Source organism: Eschrichtius robustus, chromosome 4 (genome assembly GCF_028021215.1).
Source record: "Eschrichtius robustus isolate mEscRob2 chromosome 4, mEscRob2.pri, whole genome shotgun sequence".
Taxonomy (NCBI): Eukaryota; Metazoa; Chordata; class Mammalia; order Artiodactyla; family Eschrichtiidae; genus Eschrichtius; species Eschrichtius robustus.
This window is the reverse complement of record NC_090827.1, coordinates 65,319,089-65,342,320: the sequence shown is the minus strand read 5'-3', so window position 1 is coordinate 65,342,320 and position 23,232 is coordinate 65,319,089. Positions and strand designations below refer to the sequence as shown.

General features: G+C 37.7%; 1 protein-coding gene across 4 annotated transcripts in view; it reads left to right on the top strand.

Annotated features, from left to right (window-relative positions):
* Positions 1–10,686: 10,686 nt before the first annotated feature.
* YTHDC1 (YTH N6-methyladenosine RNA binding protein C1) overlaps positions 10,687–23,232 on the top strand; it is a 34,741-nt gene continuing 22,195 nt past the window's right edge. For all 4 annotated transcript variants that reach the window (XM_068542863.1, XM_068542862.1, XM_068542861.1 and 1 more), the window contains exons 1-4: positions 10,687–11,085; positions 20,877–20,978; positions 21,347–21,675; positions 21,795–22,227. In XM_068542863.1, coding sequence (XP_068398964.1) covers positions 11,058–11,085; positions 20,877–20,978; positions 21,347–21,675; positions 21,795–22,227 — 892 coding nt within the window. In that variant the 5' untranslated portion in view covers positions 10,687–11,057. The remainder of the gene's footprint in view (positions 11,086–20,876; positions 20,979–21,346; positions 21,676–21,794; positions 22,228–23,232) is intronic.

Sequence of the window (23,232 nt, the reverse complement as noted above, 5' to 3'; positions counted from 1 at the left end):
GACAGCATCCAGATGGCCAGGCAGCTGCAGCTGGGTTCAGTAAAACTCTGTGATAACCAGAGCAGTTCACCATGGGAACAGGAGGGGAGAAGGAAAGGGAAAGCCACTCAGGCAGGATATTTACCACCCCTACTCATAGCAGAGTCTAAGCAGTGATCTGACTGTCCTCAGCACCTGAGAAACCAGGTGCTACTGTCTTGTGGATACTTTCTTGGGCCAAGAAGGGAAAAGCGTAGGAGGAATGTCTTCCAGCTGCTGAAGAGAACTAAGTTTGTACCCATTCAAACAGGGAGAAGGGAACAAAAGCAGCATGCTTTAAAGAACCAGAAAGTAGAGCACCATCAGGCGCATTCCTTGGACTTCTCAGACCTGAAGGACTGAGCTGGTTTCAAACCCTGGGTTCTTCCTGCTTGACAGATTTAACTCTGTAAACATGAGTTTCTAAGTTTTTCTTCTTCACTGGGCTAGCCCTAAGCAGGTCAGAGTGGTACTCAGTGCCTCATGTTCCCTTTACCTTTTTGGCTTGTGCCTTTCACAGCACTTGCTACTGATTTTGTAGAGCTCCCAGAATCCTCCTCAACTTGCTCCAGGTCTGTCAGCCTGGATTCCCATTACAGTCCCCCCAAAAGAGCAGAAGACTAAGAGTGACACTAGAACAACTCTGTCTTGGTATTCAGGGGCTGTCCCTGGGTTCTACAGGATCTATCTCCAAATACAGTCACATTGGGAGTTTGGGCTTCAACATAAGGGTCCTGGGGAGACACAATTCAGTCCAGAGTACTACCCTAAGCCAGGATGAGCAAATGAAGGTTGGAGTTACTAGAGCCCAGTTAGGATAACTGTACAGATAGTGTTGACTGCTAGGAACTGGGGCCATGGATAGAAGGACAGAGCCAACCTCTGGTAACCCTGCATGGAGGTAGTCACAAAAATAAATGTTTCAACACTTACTCTACTCTCAGGTCTTCTGTTTGTGCCTTCCGTCGACTGCACTCAAACAAAACCAAGGAAGGGAGCCAACTGGCCAGTCTCTATGGATCAGCTTTCTAAGGTACAGAGCAGGATAGAGTGTATGAAAAAATGGATCAGGGCAGCCAGAGAGATCCAGCACACCCCTGTACCAAGATGCTACCAAGTAAAGAGAAGAGGAAAAGAAGGAAAACCCTGAAAGCTTAAGCGTTTACTCAAAAGAAATTTACCTCCTCAGTAAAATAAATGTAACAATAAGGTCTCATGGGGGTGTTAGATGGATTAAGGGAAGTAAAACACAGACAGAGTTCAGAGCAGACTCCGTATAGTCAGTACTCAGTAAACGTCAGCTATCAACGTTGTTAAAAAGTAAGCAGAACAACTTTGAAATTCTAGAATTCTTTAAATATCCCAGGATTAGATACTCTTTTAAAAAGCCGAGCAATTCTATTCTTTTTTGGAAGTACTTATATTTTGAAAATTTAATTCCTATTAAAAGGCTTAAACCAATAGAATTTCTGTTAAAGAATGCAAGGCTGCCTACTGTGGTACACATTAAAAACTAAATGAGGGACTTCCCTGGTGGTCCAGTGGTTAAGACTCCATGCTTCCAATGCAGGGGGCACGGGTTTGATCCCTGGTCAAGGAACTAAGATCCCACATGCGGCACAGTGCGGCCAAAAAAAAAAAAAAAAAAAAAAAAAACTAAATGAAAACTTGACATTAACCTCTTAGTGTAGAAGAACAGTTTCAGGTACCTGGTTTCAAATCAAAAGATTAATACATTTCCAAATTCAAAAATACCCTGTAATATTTAAACAGGCCTATTTTTATTGATTTTTAAATTAAAAATATAATTGCTGTTAGGATAAATGTTTATTGAATCTAACTCAGAAGCTGGTTGTGAAGTTTAAATGGGATAAGATATGTGAAAAAGAAGTTCTCAGTAAATGTGCTAGTCAAATGTTAGTTATTTTAAGACTACATAATATACTAAATTGTGCAGGCAGCAGTTCAGTGCTATATCAAGGACTCTGCTGCATTATACTCAATAGTTCAGCAATGTTTACTGTGGTATATTTAACGTAACCTTTCCTCATGTTTGGGAAGTTCTGGAAGAGCTTCAGGCAAGTCCAGTACCAGAAAGCACCAAGTCCTTACTAGGAACCAAACACGAATTCAGTCAGACTCCAGAAGGTGGTGCAAAATACATATTTAAATATTTTAAATGATTCCTATCGGGGTATCTTTAAGTCTTTATAAACCTATTTCAAGTGGGTTCAGGAAGTTCCCTTCTCTAAGGCTTTCCTTCAGACTCTCTTTTCTAGGCTTCTGCTCTCCTCCTCAGGATTTTGAGTGCTTTGGCCTCTTTTTTCTCCTGTCAGCCCAGAGAGACCCACTTGCCCTTAAAAGGCCTAGGTCCTTCACGAATGTTTTTTTCAGAGTGGAGCAGCTACAGTACAAACAACTCCTCTCCTTTTTTTTTTCTACTTTAGTTTTTTCCCAGCTCTATTGAGGTATCATTGACAAATAAAAATTGTATATGTTTAAGATCTAAAATGTACTTTAGAAATACCAAGTATTTGTATTTGTACGTGTATTTGTACATGTACAAAGTACATGTACTTTGTGAAATGATTCCCACAATCAAGTTAATATACACATCCGTCACTTCACATAGTTATAATTACCTTTCTTTTTTTTCCTTTGGTGTGGTGAGAACATTTAAGATCTACTCTCTAAGCAATGGCAAGCATGGATACAATACAGTACTGTTTACTATAGTCACCGTGCTGTACGTTAGATCCTAGCATTTAGTCATCTTAAAGCTGAAAGTCTGTAGCTCTCTTAATAATGTATTCCGTTATTATGTTAAACTTCTTGATGTGCTATTTTATAAAAACACCTCATCCTTACAAGGCATGGGTGAAGATGGGAAAATATAGTGTCAGGAGCAGCAAATCAGGCCCTAGCACATTAGCTCACATAGCAGCTTACAGAGGCACTCAGGCAGGCAGTAAATAGAAGAGAGGCTGGGCTGTGAAGGCAAGCTAGGCTTTATGCATCTGGAGATCCAGATAACCATTTCAGTAAAGGATACGAGTCCTATCTTGTGCTCTCCTCTCACCTACACACACTTGGTTAGGAATAGGAAATGCTGTCAAGTCTGCACCAAGCTAGAATGAGCAGAAACAAGGACTCTAGTGGAGAAGGCCAAGAGACAAAGGAGGCTCAGTTTCTCTACAGCTTTGAGCAACTATTTTAAACACAATTGCATAATGCAACAAGTTCCATTTAAAAATTTGCCTAAAATTCTCATGTGTAATTTTTTTAAATGAAATATTTCAGACACTGATGACAATAATGTAATCCTCATGTGCTCACTAATGTTATTGCTTTGCCATATATTTCAGGTCTTTCTTGTCTTTAAATAAATAAAGCATATCTGATGAGCATTTAATCCTCCTTGTACCCCTTCTCAGTTCTATTCCTTCCTCCCTTCCTAGAAATAAACACTGTTTTGAAGATTACTTCTGGTCTATAATTTTGTATTTTTCATGCATATATTTATTTCTATAAAAGAATACATAGTATTTTTTGTGTGTGTTTTTAACATTTAAACAATATTACCATAGCAATCTGAAAGCTCCTTTTTCACTTACCATTATGTGTTTGAAATCTAACCATGTTGGTACATGTAGCTCTTGTTCATTTTTAATGCTGTATCATGTAACTGTATTTGAATATAACAAATTATCTCTACATTTAATTCTGTATTCCATGCCTAGGTATGATTATATCATACTTTATTGATTTATTGATCTATCTGTCTTACTTTAATAAGTACCACATTGTCTTGATTACTATGGCTTTATGATAAGTCTTGAAATCAGGTAATGCTGATGCTCCAAAATTGTTGTTTTCCAAAATTGTTTTGACTATTCTAGGTCCTTTTCATTTCCCTACAAATTTAAATTCACCTTGTCAATTTCTTTTGAGAAAATCCATTGGGATTTTGAATGAGATTGCTTTGAATCTATAGATCAATTCAGGGAGAATTGACATCAGTATTGAGTCCTTCAATGCATGATGAGTATTTTTTCATTTTTTTAGGTCTTCTTTAATTTCTGTCAACACTGTTTTATAGTTTTCAGTATTGCTAAGTATTTTGTTTTTAATGCTATTGTAAATGTTTTTAAATTTCATTTTCCAATTGTTTGTTGCTATATTTAGAAATATAATTGATTTTTACATATGACATTGTGTATTACTTATCTAGTGCCATGAAACAGCACACTCCCAAGTTTAGTGGCTTAAAAATAACCTTTATTATCTTTTGCCATTTTGGTGGGTCAGGTATTTCAGAACCACTCAGCTGGGCAGTTCTGGCTCATGAAGTTGAAGTCAGATTAAGGCTGCAGTCATATGAAGGCTTATCACCTTGAACTTGTGTAGATTGTATGTTTATGCTTTATAGGAACAACCCAAGTTTTTAAATCCTTTCTAATATGCAAGATGCAACTTCCACATTTTGTTTCCCCCGTGGGTCTTCCTGGGCCTTGGTTTTAGTCTTTGTCTGAGTAGGTCATGATTAGACTTTACTTTAGGCTAAAGTCCTTATTCTTATGGTGTGGCCTTTCTGGTGTCTCAGGTGGATACCTGGGGTATTAGGAGGTATGAATGAGATTTCTACCGCAGAAGGGCTAGATCTCCAAAGTTCCCTCCCACTGCTCCTCCTCTAGCTTTGCTTGTCCCCTAGTATCTCTGTTCCGATATTAACCCAATAGTAAATGAAATCTGGTAATCAATCCTATCATGGTTCTTCTCTCCATATGTATAGCTCTGGGCACTTTACTGCTATCTAAATTCTGTTAATTTCAATTCACAATTCATTACCATCAGTTTAAAAGGAACTTCCCCCTTTAGAAGCTGTATTGTATTTTTTAAATAATATTTTGATGATCCCTGAGATCTAAAGAGAAGTTTTGGCTGTATGTTTTTAGTTTACTGATCTTTACTCAGGAAATCATATGTATCCATAGATAGCTAAGCCAAAAATCTATTTAGAGTCACTTGGTGCTACATTTTCTGATTAAGTTCACCAACAACAATTGATAAAACAATCCATCATCCCTGAACAACAGAAATGATAAAAATAACAGTAGTTCCAGCTTATTGAGCATTTAACTGCCCTTTTCTAACCATTTTAAACATTACAGCAACTCTGAAAATGATTTCTAAGTTTTCATTCATAAAGACACTAAAGATTAGAGGTTAATTTCTCCTAGATCGCATGCTAGTGAATGGCAGAGCCAGAATTTGTACCAGCTTATTATGACTGCAAAATCTGTGCTTTTAATACGTACACAATAGTTTACTTGAATGTTCAACAAATCTAGAGTTCAGTCCTTTATAACCCCTATAACTTTTCCTTTTTATTAACATGACTGAAATGAAAACTGCATTTTTTAAAGAGTTGTACCCTTGTTCTCACATAAACTTTTTTTTTTTATTTTTAAAATTTTTATTTTATATTGTATAGTTGATTAACAATGTTGTGTTAGTTTCAGGTGTAAAGCAAAATGACTCAGCTATACACATACATGTATCTATTCTTTTTAAAATTCTTTTCCCATTTAGGTTATTACAGAGTATTGAGCAGAGTTCCCTGTGCCACACAGTAGGTCCTTGTTGTCAATGATCACATAACCTTATTTTAATAGCAAATATTTAAATATAGAATTCTAATTACATTAAAGATTATTTTCAATTACTTCTTAGTTCTGATAGGATAAATATGGATTAGGGAAAATGGCATTTTGATATCACCTTAACTTTCTTGGCTGGTTTCTCTTGCTTTGCCTTTCTTTAAAATTATTAAAGAAAATCTAAAATATTAAAAAAAAAAAGGTAGAGAGGAGAGTATGTTTTTCTACGAATGTATACATATCTGCAGCTCATGAGCTGATCTGTATGATGCCACCCAAACCCCCTTGCCCTATACAAGTTTATTTTGAAATAAATCTCAGATAACATGTCATTTCATCTACAGATATTTTAGTATATATCATGAAATTATGAGAACTATTTTTTAAACATAACTTATTAAACTAAAAATATTAATAGCAATTCTTTCAAGATCATCATTCACTCAATATTGTTTGCTGATATGTCTATGTGTATGACTCTGTGTGTGTGTGTGTTTATGCAAGTGTATTCACGTATTCAAATCAATATCTAAATAAGATCCATGGCATTAGTTTCCTGGGCTGCTGTAACAAAGTACCAGAAACTGGGTGGCTTAAAACAACAGAAATTTATTGTCTCACAGTTCTGGAGGCTAGAAGTCTGAAATCAAGATGTCACTAGGGCCGTACTCCCTCAGAAATATGCAGGGGAGAGTCTTTATTTGCTTCTCGTAGCTTCTGGTTTTTGCCTGTAACCCTTGGGATTCCTTAGCTGTGTCACTCCAACCTCTGCCTCCATTTGTCACATGGCCAAATTTTCCTGGTGTACTTCTGTCTCTGTGTCTCTTTTCCTCTCTTATAAGGACACCAGTCATTGGATTAAGGGCCCACCTTACTCCAGTATACCCGTATCTTAATTAGTTACATATGAAACAAGCCTGTATCCAAATAAGGTTGCAATCTGAGGTACTGCAGGTTATGTCTTCAACATATTATTTGGGGGAACACAATTCAACCCATAACATCCACGTACTACAATTGGTTTACATTTTTTATATTTCCTGTAAGTTTATTTTAGTGTATAGATTACTTACTCCTCTCTCTTTCTTTCCTCCTTCATTGCAACTTATTTTTGAAGACATCTGCTTGTTTGTCCTGTAGAGTTTCCTACTGTCTGGATTTTGCTAATAGTATTTGTGGGGGATAGCTTAACACAGTCACCTGTGCTTTGTCTGTGTCCCAGAGCACGATTTCTCAGCACAAGCACTGTTGGCATTTGGGTCAGATAGTTCTCTGTTAAAATGGGAGGCTTTCCTGTGCCTTACAGGATGTTTAAAACCATCCCTGGCCTCCATTCATTATATTCTAGCAGCACACTCTCTGTTGTGGCAACCACATAGTTCTCCAAATATTGCCAAATGTCCCCTGTGGGCAGAATCACCCCCCTGCTGGAGAACCACTGACAAAAGTCTTGATGAGATCCAGGTTTAGTTTTTTGGCAAGATTGCTTCATAGACAGAATTAGGTACTTCCATCAGGAGGCACATAACATCTGATTGTCTTTCTGTTACACAAATTAGCAGCCATTAATAACCATTGTCTTGATCTGTTTATTTCATTAATGGTTATAAAATGGTGATGTCCTACTTCTATCATTGCTTTGCCCTGGCCACATAGTAGCTGGAATACTTCCCTGAAGAGAAACTTCCCTTCATCCACTATTTGTTTGGTAACCCTGAGATACAGTTCTAATTGGAAAGACAGGATAAATGATGATTTCTCTTTACCAGTTTTCAAAATAATGAACTGGTTCCCTAGCACCACCCAAAGGGGAATGATGAATTTTTTGAACTATTATGAGTTCAAGGATTTAAACATATTTGATATGTTTCAGTCCAATGCAATTTCGTCTTTACAGCTGCTCAAAATGCCCCATAGTTTGATAGGTCTCTGGCATTCTCTGATTACTACTTTCTAATATGAGAAGATGTTCTAGGTTCATATTGCATATTCTCTTCATTGACATTCTCTAAGAGTCTGGACTGAGTCTCCTTTACTCTTCACTCTACATAACCTTCCCGGGGCAACAGAATACAACTATCAATTTTTTTTTTTTTTTTTTCTGAATCCACACACTTCACTGATACATACTTCAATCAGTAATATTGGTCAAAGGTAGGGCAATTGAGAGGGATGGTGGAGGAAATCTTATTGGAAAGTGCATGCCCTGATTAAAGGCATTAAGCTTCAATGAAAGCACACAAACACTGATGGTTCAAGGAAAGTCTTAGGTCAGCAGGCACCAGTTTGCAACCTGTGCTATATAACCTGGCCCTAGCCTGATTTGATATTAAATATTGTGAAACATATGTTTCAGAGATTTTAGATTTTGTTGTCTTCCTCTGAGGAGTGCTCATCATCTTGAACTTGTGTTGGCTTATTTTCACATTTTACAGGTGTGGATCTGTGGAAAGCCAAAGGTGTTTTCCTTCCTCACGCTCCAGTGGGCTCACCTTTGAAATTCAGTTTCTCTGTAGACCTTATACTGCTTTTGTTTAGGGTTGGGTCCTGATTAGGCCCTTACTCGTAAGATGTGGCCTGTCCCTCAAACATTATCTCAGCCACTTGCTCTCTCACTCATTATCTGGGTGGCAGCTCATTGGTGTTCTCCTTAGACCCTTGACCACACCAAGGCCTCTTTCTCCCTCAGAGCCTTTGGGTGTGCTGTCCTCTGCCTGGAAGACCCTTATCTCCACCTTTTACTGGGTATCAGTCTCAACTTCACCTCCTCAAAGAGGACTTTACTAGTTTTTCTATATAAAAAGCCTCCACCCATTCCCCCCCACCCTTTGCCATATTAGCCTCTTGTTTCTTTCATAGAATTCGTCATGACTTTTAATTTATTTACTTTTGCTTTGTCTCCCTCACTAGAACATAAACTTGAACTCTTTGAAGAGAGAAACCAGATTCTATACCATGTATATTTTTAAACTCTGGAACCTATTACAACATTTGGGGCAGGATAAGAATTTAATAAATACTAGTTGACTGAAATAATAAATGAGTCGAACATATATAATGCTTTTCTTGACTCAGCTTCTTACATAACCATTGAATAGCAACCTGAATTGAACCATGGGCAATTTTGCCACCTAGGACCTTTTTTTTTTTTAACATGAACACCATTTTTCTGCCCACCACCCTTGTCTTTTCTCCTCTTTACCTAGGTTAGGAGGCTTTTAGATCTCAACTAGGCTTTATTTTCCCTTCTCCAGAAAGCTTTCCTTTACTCTATTCTGTACTCTCCAGCAGTCTGAGTGACATGCCCCTAGAAGTTCCAATAACATTCTGAGCTTACTCCACATAAGGCAGTGTTAGGTGGTGGCTGGATCCAAATTGCCTGAATTTGAGCCATGTTACTTACTACTACTCATAACTTTGGGCACTTTAATTTCACATTACTTCACTTTCTTTTCATGTAAAATAGAGCTAGTAATACACTAATCTAATTGTGTTTTCGGAAGATGAAATCAGATCGTGTAGGTCAAGTGCTCAGAACGGTTCCTGCCACACAGTAAGAACACACAGTTTTTAGCTATTATTTTTACACAGTAACTTCCTGTTAACTTGTCTCTTCCTTATACATACTGAAAATTCCTGAAAGGCAGAAATACTGTCCTATTCACTCTTGATTCCTAAGCAACTGATACAAAGCTGGGTTTTATATTTACTGAATTGATTTCCTTCTCTCTTCTCCCTTCAAGCCCTCCAGATGGCTCCAAACGAGTCTCTATTCGTGTTTTCCCACTACTTAAAATCTTCCTGTTGCCTTCAGTTTGGTCTCTACGTTAAAAGGGCAGTCAGAGACCAAGACACCATAGATCTGTCCTTCTCTAAACTTGCCATAAGTTTGTAGTTTGTTTTTATGTTTTTATGTCTATAACACTGTTACTTTTTTTGTTTTTTTGTTCTTCAAATTTTCTTTCCCTTGTAAACTCAGTTATGGAGCAGTGAAGCAAAATTATATTTTCATTCGTTGGACAATGAACTTTAAGCAAGCTTCCTCGCAGATCTTACCATATCATGTAAAATAATTTTTCATCACTTCCGCAGTTTTAATTTCTTTTTTTTAAACAGCTTAAATTTTATTTATTTATTTATTTATTTTTGGCTGTGTCGGGTCTTCGTTTCTGTGCGAGGGCTTTCTCTAGTTGCGGCGAGCGGGGGCCACTCTTCATCGCGGTGCGCGGGCCTCTCACTGTCGCCGCCTCTCTTGTTGCGGAGCACGGGCTCCAGGCGCGCAGGCTCAGTGGTTGTGGCTCACGGGCCCAGTCGCTCCGCGGCATGTGGGATCTTCCCAGACCAGGGCTCGAACCCGTGTCCCCTGCATTGGCAGGCAGATTCTCAACCACTGCGCCACCAGGGAAGCCCTGTAGTTTTAATTTCTCAATAGTCTGTTTAAATCAATTGTGTACCCCAGGACCTCGGTCAATGTTTCGATCAAATTTATGTGAATTACAAAGCTATTTTAAAATACAGTGTAATTCCCTTCCCCAGTTAAAAACGAAACTAGTAGGCTTTTGTGACAAGTGAGCTGGTTGTGTCCTGTGCTGCCTTTGGGTAAGCCTGTAGCACCAAATAAGAAAGTACATCCGGTACCTAGGGTAGAAAGTGGTGGCTGCAAAGCGACTGGCCCAGACTTGTCCTAAATAAGTCTCCAATTTCCAGAACTGAATCAGGTGTCCCGCGGAGCGACAGAAAGCATCTTCGCCTTGAGGCTGGAAGCTCCGTTAATAGGCGCTTCAGGTGAGAAACCTGAGCCACCTGGGAATACCCAGCGCGGCAGCCTCCCCATAAACTTGGGAGACTTTTATCACTAGAAATAAAACTCATTCCAGGGACTTCCGGGCTGCGGGGGGCGGGGCGACGTGCTGACGTTACGTCACGTTCTTGCCTGACCTGCCACCCCGCCCCTCTCCGCACTGTGACGTTCCCAGGGAGGAACGAAGCGTAAACAGCGCAGGGCATTTTGGGAGGGGGATTGTTTCACGCAGGAAGCAGGCTCCATTTTAGCGCCGCCCGCTGTCGCCATCTGTTTCCCTTCCTTCCCCGTTACCGCCTCCCGTCCCTAAGCCCCAACGGGAAGGCTGGGCCTACGGTGGGGGAGGCAGGAGTGAAAAGAGGGAAGGGGAAAAGGGAGAAAGGGAAGAAGTGGGGAGAAAGGGTGAGTCGGGAAGGGTGAGTGGTAGAGGCTAACGTGCGAAGCGCGCAAGCCCAGCGGACGGACTGACGGACGCGCCTGTGCTTCTGCTGCCGCGGCTGCGGCGCCCGCGCGAGTCGCGTCGAAGCGGCGGCGGCGGCGGCGGCGGCGGCGGCAGCAGCGGAAACAAGAGGGGAGCAATGGCGGCCGACAGCCGAGAGGAGAAAGGTTAGTGCGGAGAAAGGTGGTGGGCGGAGGCGGGGCTCTGGAGTGGGTCGACGGAGCCGTGGTCGTCGTTGTGGGTAGGGGAGGTTAGCTTGCTCCGCGCGGAGCCGGCCTCCCCGTCGAGACGCTTGGACTCATTGGAAAAGACCAGGCCTGCCCTTTCGTCCTCGGTCTCCATATGACCCAACACTTCATCTAGCCTTGGATTTTTCTTTGGTCCTAATTCCCTTCTTCATTTAACGTTTATCTGTCCTGGGCGCGGCTGAGAGAAGGCCTGTTCTGAGTTGCAGGCCCTTAGGTTTATTTCCTGGTAGTGGTATGCGGATGTAATGCGTATCTTCAGAACAGCCTTTTCTGTTAGGCTGAATTTCGAAAACCCTTAATGCCCTTAAAGCTGGTAATCTACTAAGTAAGCATATTTAAGAAGTGGTATAGGTAGATAATCTCGCGAAATGTCTACAAGTAACTTCTGGCTGTTCTGTTAAATAGGCAAAGTGGCAAGAAGGGCCTGTTTGGTTCCTCAGATACTTATTTTGGAAAACGTGATGTTTGAAAAGATGATTATGTGATTTAGGCCAGGCAGAAAAAATCCTGGCCGCTATTGTGATAGACACACGTTGTGCGTAGTTCCTAGAGGGTACAACCAGGAACAAATTTGTAGAGAGTCGGAGGGCTACGGTTACTTTGAAATATGGGAAGAACTGATGTTGCCAGAATGAAATGTCATGTCTTTTTAAATACCGACCTTCCAAGTCCTGGAAGTGTTAATGTAGATCCTGAATCAGTACAAGTCTGGAGAGTGGTCTAGATTGGATGGTGCGTTAAGGTGTTTTACAACCCTAAGATTACCATGATAGATTTGGAAAGGTTATAGTTGATAAAAATCTGGCCAGCTGCTGTCCAGTATTTTGCGGATCTACTCTTTTGTGTGGCTAATTGATTTCGGGGAGGGGGGGGGTTGTTAAGTGGGCTGTAGAGTCAAGTTCCATTAGACTTGTGACCTGTAATTTTTTTCCTTAAAAAAGTAGAGTCTTCATGAATCAGCGAACTGCTCAATAATAGGGACAAGCTTGGGAAATGGAGTGGGTGGGAATATGTTTGATATGGCTCCTATCTCAAAGCAGCTCGGTGATTAGGTTTTAGTAGTTTAATTTTCCTTCCTTAAACGAATCCTAAAAATGCTCTCCCTTCCTTTTGGGAAGTCCAGAGGGAATGTGATCATAGGATTGCATGGTGTTGGTGAATAAAAGAAACTGCTTTTAATTAGTAGTAAAGTAGTATTAAGTAGATGATTTTAATCAGGAAGGATTAATTCAGTCAACATTTGATTGTTTCAGAATGTAATCTATGATCTGTGTGTATGGGAGTGGGTGGTGGTTGTGGTGGGTGAGATGAACTAGACAAAAAATGAGTAAAAGCTCAGTACTTCTCAAGAGTTCAGTGTCTGTTAAGTTGTAAGTCAGTTACGGAGTAGACACAATATTGTACCCGGAGGAAAAAAAGTAGGTGATGTTTTAAAAATTTTGTTTTAGAAATGGATTTGGTGATGAAAACGTCTAAATGCATAAACTTTGTAACTATTATTGGGAAGTAGTAATGTCACTTATTAGCAATACTTAAGATAAATTGTCCAGCTTCTGAAAGGCCTCACATTTGTGTAGTTTTTAAAAAATTAATTTTCATAATTCAGCTTCATTTTAAAATTTATGATGTAAGTACTCATAGTTTAAGATTGTCTCTAGTTTACTGGGAAAGCTAGCAGATACCTACTGGAATTGCTTATTTAATTTTGGAATGAGAGGATTTCTAGAATAACCCACTTTGCATGTATGGAAACTGAGGCCTAGGGTATCTCACTTTCTTGATCTTTGTCAAACAGCTAGAATAATAGCCAGAATTAGAATTAATGCTTGACTCTTCGTTTTCATGTTGAACAAGGAAAAATGGGAACCTAAGTACTTATTGCCATCAGTTATGTTATATGAAACACTAGGAAATTATAAAGATAAGCCCTGTCACAGATCTTAGACATGTCACAGATCTTAGACATGTCAGAAACCTTAGGTCCTTTCTTGAAAGGTTCCGTAAGTGGTGTAAAATCTTGATAAGAAATGAGTTTAATTTGCAGAAATTTGCTGTAAATCACAGAGCAGTTACAAAACTTTCAGTCATAAAATCCTTGGATTATTGGGCTTTGCACGTTAGCTGTGTAATAAGCAGACATTACCTTCTATAAATGCTTTTGTAATACCCATACCTAGAAAGTGAAGCCTGTAACTGGAGAATTTGCCAGCTTCCTGATTCCTGTGGTGATTGTCCAAAAAGTGGATGTGGAAGATGTTGGAATATTGGTGGTATTAACTAGTGTTAATTGCCATTTTTCTATGTTTTCTATTATAAACACCTGGTTTATATTTTATTTCTTAAGCTCTTAAAAATTTCTCTCTGAAGAACAATTATACAAGTTTAATGTATCTAAAATGTGGATAATGAGGAACCACTTTTGAAAGTAACATGTTTTCTGCATTACCAGACTGGAAGCTCCATGAAGGCCAGGAGTATGTCTGTCTTGTTTACCAGGTTCCTGGTGTACAGTAATTATGTCTCAGTGCCTCGAATAAATGATTTAGAAGATTGTAAATCTTTAGCTCAAGGTTGGACGTCATTAATGACTGACTATGACTAGTTATGTGATATTTGCTATTGATGTCCAAAGTTAAGAGTTTCCCAGTTTAAATTATATACGTACACACATTCATGCAGGCAAATACATATGAATATGTACGCATGGTTATATATACACACATATATGTATATACACACTGTAGCCCTCACTATAGTAAGTCCTTAGGGTTAGATTGACTTGGTCCACTTTAGTCAGGGCTTTGTAAAGCATAGAGTATGTATTTGATATTCTCATATATTTGTTTTACCCATAATAGAAGTAGGACAAAAAATTACAAATGCCCTCCTTAGACTTCAATTGTATGCATTTTGGAAGACAGGAAATTTGGATGGGATAGGAAATCCAAGTCTCTACACTTCCTGAAGAATGACTGTTTTGAATGACAAAAAAGTAACTGAGAGACTGGTCTAATGTAAAACACAACAGAAGGGGAGGCTCCAGGAAATCTTGCTACATTGCCAAACCCGACTAAAACTATCTTAAGTGAGTTAAAATAAAAACTGTAATGTATTTTGGTGCCCTGTATTGGAAAACAAAATACGTAGTATATTTAAGTACCCAGTTTTTGTTTTTGTTTTCTTCTTTAAATATTTCAGGTCTTAGTCTGATGCTGGATCCTGAAATAAATAGTACTTTGTATCTCCTGACCCAGAAGCTTCCAGGGTCAAAAAAATGAACTGTGTGTCTCAGATAAAGGTTAATTTTCTACACTGAAAGCCCTGGAGTTTAGGTTTGTGGCCTTCCTGGGCCAGGAATTTCAAGGTTGAGGTGTAATTCTGGTAGCGTGGAAAGAGCATTAAATTTGGATTCAGAACTGTGAGATTTAAGTCACAGTGCTTTAATTCTTTGGGCTTCATTTGGGATATTTTTTATTTCCTTGTTTTGCTTCCTATACCCATGGATCTATACCTCTTTCCCAAAACTCAGTTTGTTAATAATATTGATAGTTTGTGATGAAAACTAAGATTATGCTTGCTTAACAAGTGATGATAATGAAGTCTGTATAAAAATATCATATATTGTGAATGCAAAACGTTCACAGATTATTGCATTTCCATAGAGGAATCAAGCTAGCAGCAGCCTGCTTTGTCAGAATAATGATTGAATTCTGCTTTGAATTGTCAGACAATTTCAAATAAAAATCTGAATTTGGGAATCCTCTTGAAAAATTTGTAAGATCCGACATGGTACTTGCATTCTGTCAAGGCAGTTAATCCACTGGAGTTGAGTAGGCTTGTCCCCTTTAGCATTCCCACTCTTCCACAAAGTATCATATATACTAAAACTGAAGTTTGGTGTCCCTGTGCCTCAGTGTCTTGAACCTTAAACTTTTTTGCAGTTATTTAACATCAGTGTTGTTCAGGAGTTGTGGGTTTATATGCATTCTAGGGTCAGGCAGATAAAGTACTTAGTACAGTAGGTAATAGTGAGTGTTAGGTTATAGAGAATAAAGGAGTAAGCATGGTATATGTTCAGGCAATATTAGTAAATACACTGATGTATGGGGCATAAACCCAGATTGTCTCATGCAGAACTTTGACATAAGTTACCTTCTCTGTGTCTTAACAGAAGACTATCAGGACTGCTCCATCTGGTTTTTTTCAGATGGGAGTCTGGGCCCCTAGTGATCAAATAGTCTTTTTTTTTTAAAATGTAGGGTCTGGATTTTTATGTTAAGTCCTTGGCGCTTTCAAAAACAAAGCATCCAAGAGCTAGATTCATCCTACAGGCTGTTAGTGTATAACTTTGAATGGATTTGAACTTGAGCTGTAAATGGAAATACTGTTTATTTGTGTTTCATTTGAGTTAATTTGTTGCACTGACATATTGTGGAAAAATTCGTTTTGTTGTGGCATCTAAAACACAATTTTCAGGGTTTTAAAAGGATTTTTTAAAAAAGACTGTATAGTTCTTAAATAGACTTCTCAAAAAAAAATGAAGTGCTTTAACTGATAGAAATACTGCATTTGAGTTATTTTTTATATAGAATTCTTAACCTGGCATTTGCTAAGTAACCTGTGTTCATTTTATTGCCAATATTCTTAAGGTGCTGCTGTCAAACTACTGTGAAGAAATTGAATATGTACATATCACTATACAGAATAATAATGCTAAATTTCAGGATAAAGTGAGTGGTTTAAAACATTAAAGTAGTTTAAAGAAAGTCACCCTAGCGAACAGGTGGATGTTACTTTATCTCTTAAAGACATAGTTATTTCTTTCTAAAAAGGATATGCCAGTGATAGATTAGTCTTTAATAGTAGTAGCTTCTGAGACTACTAAAAGAATCTTTCTTTCTTTATAACTAATCCATTTTAAATTGAAAATGAATTAAAATATATACAAACTACTTTCTCTAGCCAATGAATGAAGTGGTCAGAGGAGGCAGCTTGTTAGCTTTATAACCCAATACTATGAATTCTCTCACCTTTTTAAACCAGATTTTGGTTTTTAAGAGTACACCTTACATTTATAATTAAAATCCTTAAGTTTAAGCAAAACTAAGCAGGTGGTGGTAGTTTTGAAAACATCTGTCAAGTATTTAACATTTCAACCAACAATAGGTGGAGTCCGTGGCTCCTCTCTTTGAACCTGAGTAGACTTTTGTGATTGTCTCTGAATAAAATACTGTGGCAGTGTTGCTGAGCTTCTGCCTAAACCACCGTGAAAGCTCTAAACCACCATGAAAGAGGTCGGCCTAAGCTGAAGCTGTCATGGGGGAGAGTGACCATAGAAAGGAGTGCCCTAGGGACCCCAGCTGTTTTGAGTCTTCCCAGCCAAGGTATGTGAATAAGCAAGCCTTCAGATGATTCTAGCTAACCCTTAACTGCAGCCACGTGAGAGACCCTAGTTGAGCCTTAGAACCATAAGCAATTATAGTAAATGATTGTATTGTTTTAAGTCACCAAGTTTTTGGGGTAGCATGTTAAATTTACAGCAGTAGATAGTAGGAACATTTATGTATTTGTCTTATTGAGAAAAGAGGATTTTGTTTTATGTGCTGGACCAGATTTTGTGTATCATGTGCCCTAGTCATTAACAAAAGGTTCAGGAGCATCAAATAACTGCCCCATCCACCCCCTTCCCTTCCCCAAACACTGATCTTTTTATTCTAAATGCCTCCTTTCAGAGGTGAAGAAACTGGAGCTCAGATTGGGACTTTGCCAAAGATACCTAGCTCTTAAATGATGACCTGGATTTTCTTGCTTCCAAATACAAATGTCTTTCTCCTATGTATCATATTTCAGCAAATATATAAGCGATTTCAGTGGTGGAGAGAAGTAAATTAAAATGTGATCTTTTATATCAGGGGTCAGATAGAAAATAATATTTTAGGCTTTGTGGGCCACACAAGGTCTTTGTCATATATTCTTTCCTTTTTTTTTAAACACAACCTTAAAAATGCAGAAACCATTCATATCTTGCCAGTCAAAAATAGGCCATGGGCTGAATTTGTCCTGCAGGTCTTATTAGTTGGCCAATATTGTGATAAAACCACAGTTAGGTTTTTGATGTCATAGACTATAATATGGATAAAAATTTGTAGATCGTCAAGTGAGGATGTTATGGTTGATCTTAAAGTAAATTTAAGGTGCTGTAATGTTGGTAATATGGAGCTTTCTGGTGCGCTAATTTGGAATTAATCTACTAGTGCACATGATCTTTCAGTGATACTTTGTAGTTTTGTTTTCTTATACTTTGTTTAAAGATGCTTATTTTATAATAGCCAGGACATGGAAGCAACCTAAGTGTCCATCAACAGATAAATGGATAAAGAAGATGTGGCACATATATACAATGGAATATTACTCAGCCATAAAAAGAAATGAAATTGAGTTATTTGTAGTGAGGTGGATGGACCTAGAGTCTGTCATACAGAGTGAAGTAAGTCAGAAAGAGAAAAACAAATACTGTGTGCTAACACATATATATATGGAATCTAAAGAAAAAAAAGGGTTCTGATGAACCTAGGGGCAAAACAGGAGTAAAGACACAGACATAGAGAATGGACTTGAGGATACGGGGAGGGGAAAGGGGTAAGCTGAGACAAAGTGAGAGAGTGGCATTGACATATATACACTACCAAATGTAAAATAGCTAGTGGGAAGCAGCTGCATAGCACTGGGAGATCAGCTAGGTGCTTTGTGACCACCTAGAAGGGTGGGATAGGGAGGGTGGGAGGGAGACGCAAGAGGGAGGGGATATGGGGATATATGTATATGTATAGCTTATTCACTTTCTTATACAGTAGCAGCTAACACAAAATGTAAAGCAATTATACCTCAATAAAGATGTTAAAAAAAAAAAAGATGCTTTTAATGTCCCCCATCTAATTTAACCGTAAATTTAGAAAGCCTGAACTCTAGACGAATGAATTTGCTCAACTTGAATTTCTGAGCTTCTATTTCATTATCTGCAGAGTATTGGATCTAAGACATACCTTGTGTGTGTCATGTATGATATGTGTGAAAGTGATAAAATGTTAGAAAAGTATTGATTAATATTTTAAAATTTTGTGGATGCTTTCTAAAACTGCAACCAATCTTTGAATTTGACTAATAAAATTATTTGTTAAAGCTTTTTAAGACAGTAATACCCTTTTTATAGGGAAACCATGATTTAGGCATGTCTGAAATTTAAATTGATTTAATTAACCTGCACAGTTATTTCATTCTGTGTTTAGCATGTCTAGATTTAGCATGTATAAAAGTTCATGTGAATGTTCAGGCTTTTGAAGTGGATATTTCTAATCAGGAACTAGTGATTTCATGAAAAGATTTGTGTAGCACTGTATTTACTTAATTGCCTATTTTGCTGTCATAGTTCTATTTTTTTTTCTTTTGCTTCTGCAGATATCTTATTTTTCAAGATCTGTTGGACCCACTTTTTACTGACTAGAGAGCTTTGACCTAAGAATCATTGAATATCTGAAAAACTTGGGTTTTTAAAAATCAAATTGTATGTTTTTATTTTTTATTTACAATATAGCGTCCAAAAATTGTGTTTGCCACCATTCAGGTCTTGAGGGAATTTCCTCAGTGAAAACATGAACCCAGAGGATGAGAGAAGCCTTTTTGGTTGGCATATCTTGAATTTCAGTACCATTTAAAAAAATAAGTAAACAAAAATGATAACAGTCTGTATAGTATATATTCATTTTAGAAAAATGGTAAAGTACAGAAAAGCATTCTTACCACTCAAAGAAATCAGTTACGATGCTATTCCAAGCATAGGTGATTTTCAGTGTTTTTTGTAAAATTTTTATTGGGGTATAATTGATTTACAATGTTGTGTTAGTTTCAGGTGTACAGCAAAGTGAATCTGTTATACAAATACATGTATCCACTCTTTTTTAGATTCTTTTCCCATATAGACCATTACAGAGTGTTGAGTAGAGTTCCCTGTGCTATACAGTAGGTCCTTATTAGTTATCTATTTTATATATAGTAGTGTGTATGTGTCAGTGTTATTAAGTAGCAGCAGTGACTCCAAGCACAGAGGAAGATGCATTGTCACCTTTTCCATATCCTGTGTAACCTTGCTTTCCTTCTTATTATGCCTACGTTATCTGTTTTAGTTTTCTTGAGTCACTGATTTCTTTCCCTCTTGGGGGATATTTGAACTCCATCTAACCTGTTCATAGACCTCAGGTTAATAATCTTTGCTATACTTTTAGTGGGCTTTGCTTTTTGGCTGGAGCCGTAATACAATTGTCCTATCTCATCAGTTTTTATGATTTTATACCTCTCTTTACGGCACCTTAAATTTGGAAAGATATATTTTGATGCCAGGATATTTAGTGTTCAAAACATTTACCATTAGCTTTAGTGCCTTATTTGAAAAAAAAAAAAAAAATCAGTTTAAAGTAGTAAATACATAGTTGCATGTATTTCGAAGACTTATTTTGTCCAGTTGGACAGGGTTGGGGGTAGGAAAGGTGATGGGGTGATACAACCGAGTTCTAAATTTTCACGATCATTGACTGTATCAATTACAGTCAATAGTTTCCTTGTCTGAACAAGTTACACTTTTATAGTCCATGCCAGCAGCCTCAAATGTTTTTGATTGTGTACCCCGTCAGTAATTTTCTTCTTTTAACTTACTTGGACATTATTTCAGACAAACAGGATAGCTGTAAGGATAGTACAAAGAATTCTTTTGCTTTTCAGCCACATTCCACAAATGTTAACATTTTTACCACATTTGTCTTTTTCTAATTCATTCTTTCTCCCTCTTTTGTCAGTTCCAGACATGATGCTTCTTTGCCCCTAAATAGTTAAGTATGTATTTCCTAAAAAGTAGAATTCTCTTTTACTTAACTGTAGTACTAGCAAGATCAGGAAATTGACATTGATACTTGTAATCTACAGACCTTGTTTAGATTTCACTGGTTTTTCAGTTGTCTCAGATCATGTGCTGTGTCAGTTATTGTATCTTTTCGTCTCCTTTAATCTGAAGTATTTCCTTAGTGTTTGTATTTCATGAATGAACTGTGACATTTTTGGATGCCTCTAAATTTGGGTTGGTTTGCTGTTTACTCATGTATAGGTTTAGGTTTTGCATAGAAATATCACAGAATTTTTCTATTCATAGTGCATCATTCCAGGGGGTCCATGTTGTTGATTTGACTCACTGCTGGTGATGTTAACCTTGATTACTTGGTTAAGCTGGAGTCTGCCAGACTTCTCGACTGTAAAATGGTAATAAATATTCTGCCCGGAGTACACAATCTTTGATAAATGTATGTTTATTTAAAAAATTATACACATGTATTTTTATTATTGTGCACATTTTAAAGCAGTTACAAAAATTAGACATTAAAGGATGAGCTACAAATACAGAAGGTCTCAGTTTTTCTTTTTGTACCCCAGTATATCCTTTCATATCCTATGGGATATATACTCCTGGTTTTGTAGACCAGAGCTCTGCATCATATTCTTTACTTTATATCGTTTTATAGGAATTATTCTTGTGTCTTGATCCTGAAATAAAAGCTCCTTGAAGGTTATGTTCTCATACTTCTGTAGCCTCAGTACAGTAAGTACTCAAAAATAAATGCTTAATGTTAATGATTTTTCCCTGTTACTTTTTAATCTTTTGCTTCCAGATGGAGAACTTAATGTTCTAGATGATATTTTGACTGAAGTACCAGAACAGGATGATGAACTTTATAATCCAGAGAGTGAACAAGATAAAAATGAGAAAAAAGGTATGTAAGATTTCTATTTTCGTTAAAATAGCAAAATAGAGATCAGTTTCTTAAGAAAGAGTCTTTGCTTTTGTACTTGTTCCTTGAGGCACTTACCGCCAAAAGCACAGTCATAAGAAGCAGTGGTACCCAATTCCATATGAATGAGAGTAATATATTTTTTCCAAACGTGTGAAATGTCTCAGATGAATTTATTCCAGTATGTGAAAGCTGTGTTTTCTTTATGATTAACTTTGGAGTAAAGGTATTTCAGAAGACATTTTAAAGAAATGAGGCTTTTTTTCTCTGATATATTTACCTGTTAAACTTTGGTGAAATAAGTCTAATACCCAAATTCTTATATATATTTTTTTCATCGTATTTTTAAGGTTCAAAAAGAAAAAGTGACCGAATGGAATCTACAGACACAAAGCGACAAAAGCCTTCTGTTCATTCAAGACAATTGATTTCTAAGCCACTGAGCTCATCAGTTAGCAATAACAAAAGAATGGTTAGTACAAAAGGAAAGTCAGTCACAGAGTATAAAAATGAGGAATATCAAAGATCTGAAAGAAACAAACGTCTAGAAGCTGATCGGAAGATTCGTTTGTCAAGTAGTGCCTCCAGAGAACCTTATAAGAGTCAACCTGAAAAAACATGTCTGCGGAAAAGGGATCCTGAAAGGAGGGTCAAATCCCCTACACCAGATGGTTCTGAGGTAGTAAATATTATTGCAGATATAATACAGAAAGCAATTCTTTTTGAGGCTAGAACTATTTATTCACTCTGACCTTGTCTGTTGTATGACTGCTGATTCCCTTTTTCTTTAAACATCAGAGAATTGGGCTTGAAGTGGATAGACGTGCAAGCAGATCCAGCCAGTCTTCTAAGGAGGAAGTGAACTCTGAAGAATATGGCTCTGACCATGAGACTGGCAGCAGTGGTTCTTCTGATGAGCAAGGCAACAACACTGAGAATGAGGAGGAAGGGGTGGAAGATGTGGAGGAAGATGAAGAAGTAGAAGAAGATGCAGAGGAAGATGAAGAGGTGGATGACGATGGAGAGGAGGAAGAGGAGGAAGAAGAAGAGGAAGAGGAGGAGGAGGAGGAAGAGGAGGAGGAAGAAGAAGAAGAATATGAACAGGATGAGAGAGACCAGAAGGAAGAGGGAAATGATTATGACACCCGAAGTGAGGCTAGCGACTCTGATTCTGAATCTGTTTCCTTCACGGATGGGTCTGTCAGATCTGGTTCAGGAACAGATGCATCAGGTACTAATTTTTATATGTAAAGGTTTGTCTTTTTTTTTTTTTTAATTGACCTGATTGGTTTTTTTCTTGAACATGTTTAAATTGAATTATAAAATTTTTGAGGCAATGGGGGGGTTGTTAGTAAGACTGTCCTGTGATTTTTTTTTTTTTTTTTATAGTGTGTGCTTTTGAGTATTATAAATGCATTTGAGTAAGATTTACATATCTTAGTAAAGGTATTTCCCAGCTACAAATTGATTGTATTATAAATACACTGGTCTGATTGTTTCTGTATAAGGAAATGTATTTGAGGTTTTAATGTTACAAATTCTTAGGTTTCCATACTAGTCAACAACAGCTTATTTAAACACTGATGTACTTGAAGTATATGCATATGGAACCTGTCTGCTAGGTATTACAATATTTTCATGTTAAATGCCTCTAGATTTCCATCATGTGGCAACAGAAACCAAAATAGCTTTCTTTTTCTCTTGGGAGCACAACTTTTTCTTTCATTTTTGTATCTGTGGGTTGACTGACTGGGGCAGGGTCTCCAGAGGGCTGGGTGTAAAGGTACCAGATGGAAAATAAGAGTATAAAATTATTGTGGAGAGACTGGGTAAGAGGCATCTTGGGTCATTCCTTCAATACTACATGCCCTGCCACTTTATCTGACCCATGAGACTTGAATATGAGAATGGTAGATAGTTGCAGTCATTAGGCTGAGGGAGCCCTCTTTTGGGGGGAAATTCAGAGGGTAGAGCAACGAGAGGCCAGGGTACTTGGAGACTGCTGGTCACTCTGATGATTATAGTCTCATGGCTGTCTTATGTAAAGATGCAGCCAGATCTCCTACATAGGCCAAATGTACTAAATATTGGAATACAAGAAAAATTATATTCTTTTGATATATATGATAGTTAAATGTTATTATTATAGAATTTTATCATTTTAGTGTAGTACATTGTTAGTAAATCATATTTTTGATATAGTGTAAATGATTAGAGCAAATGACCAGGTATTTTC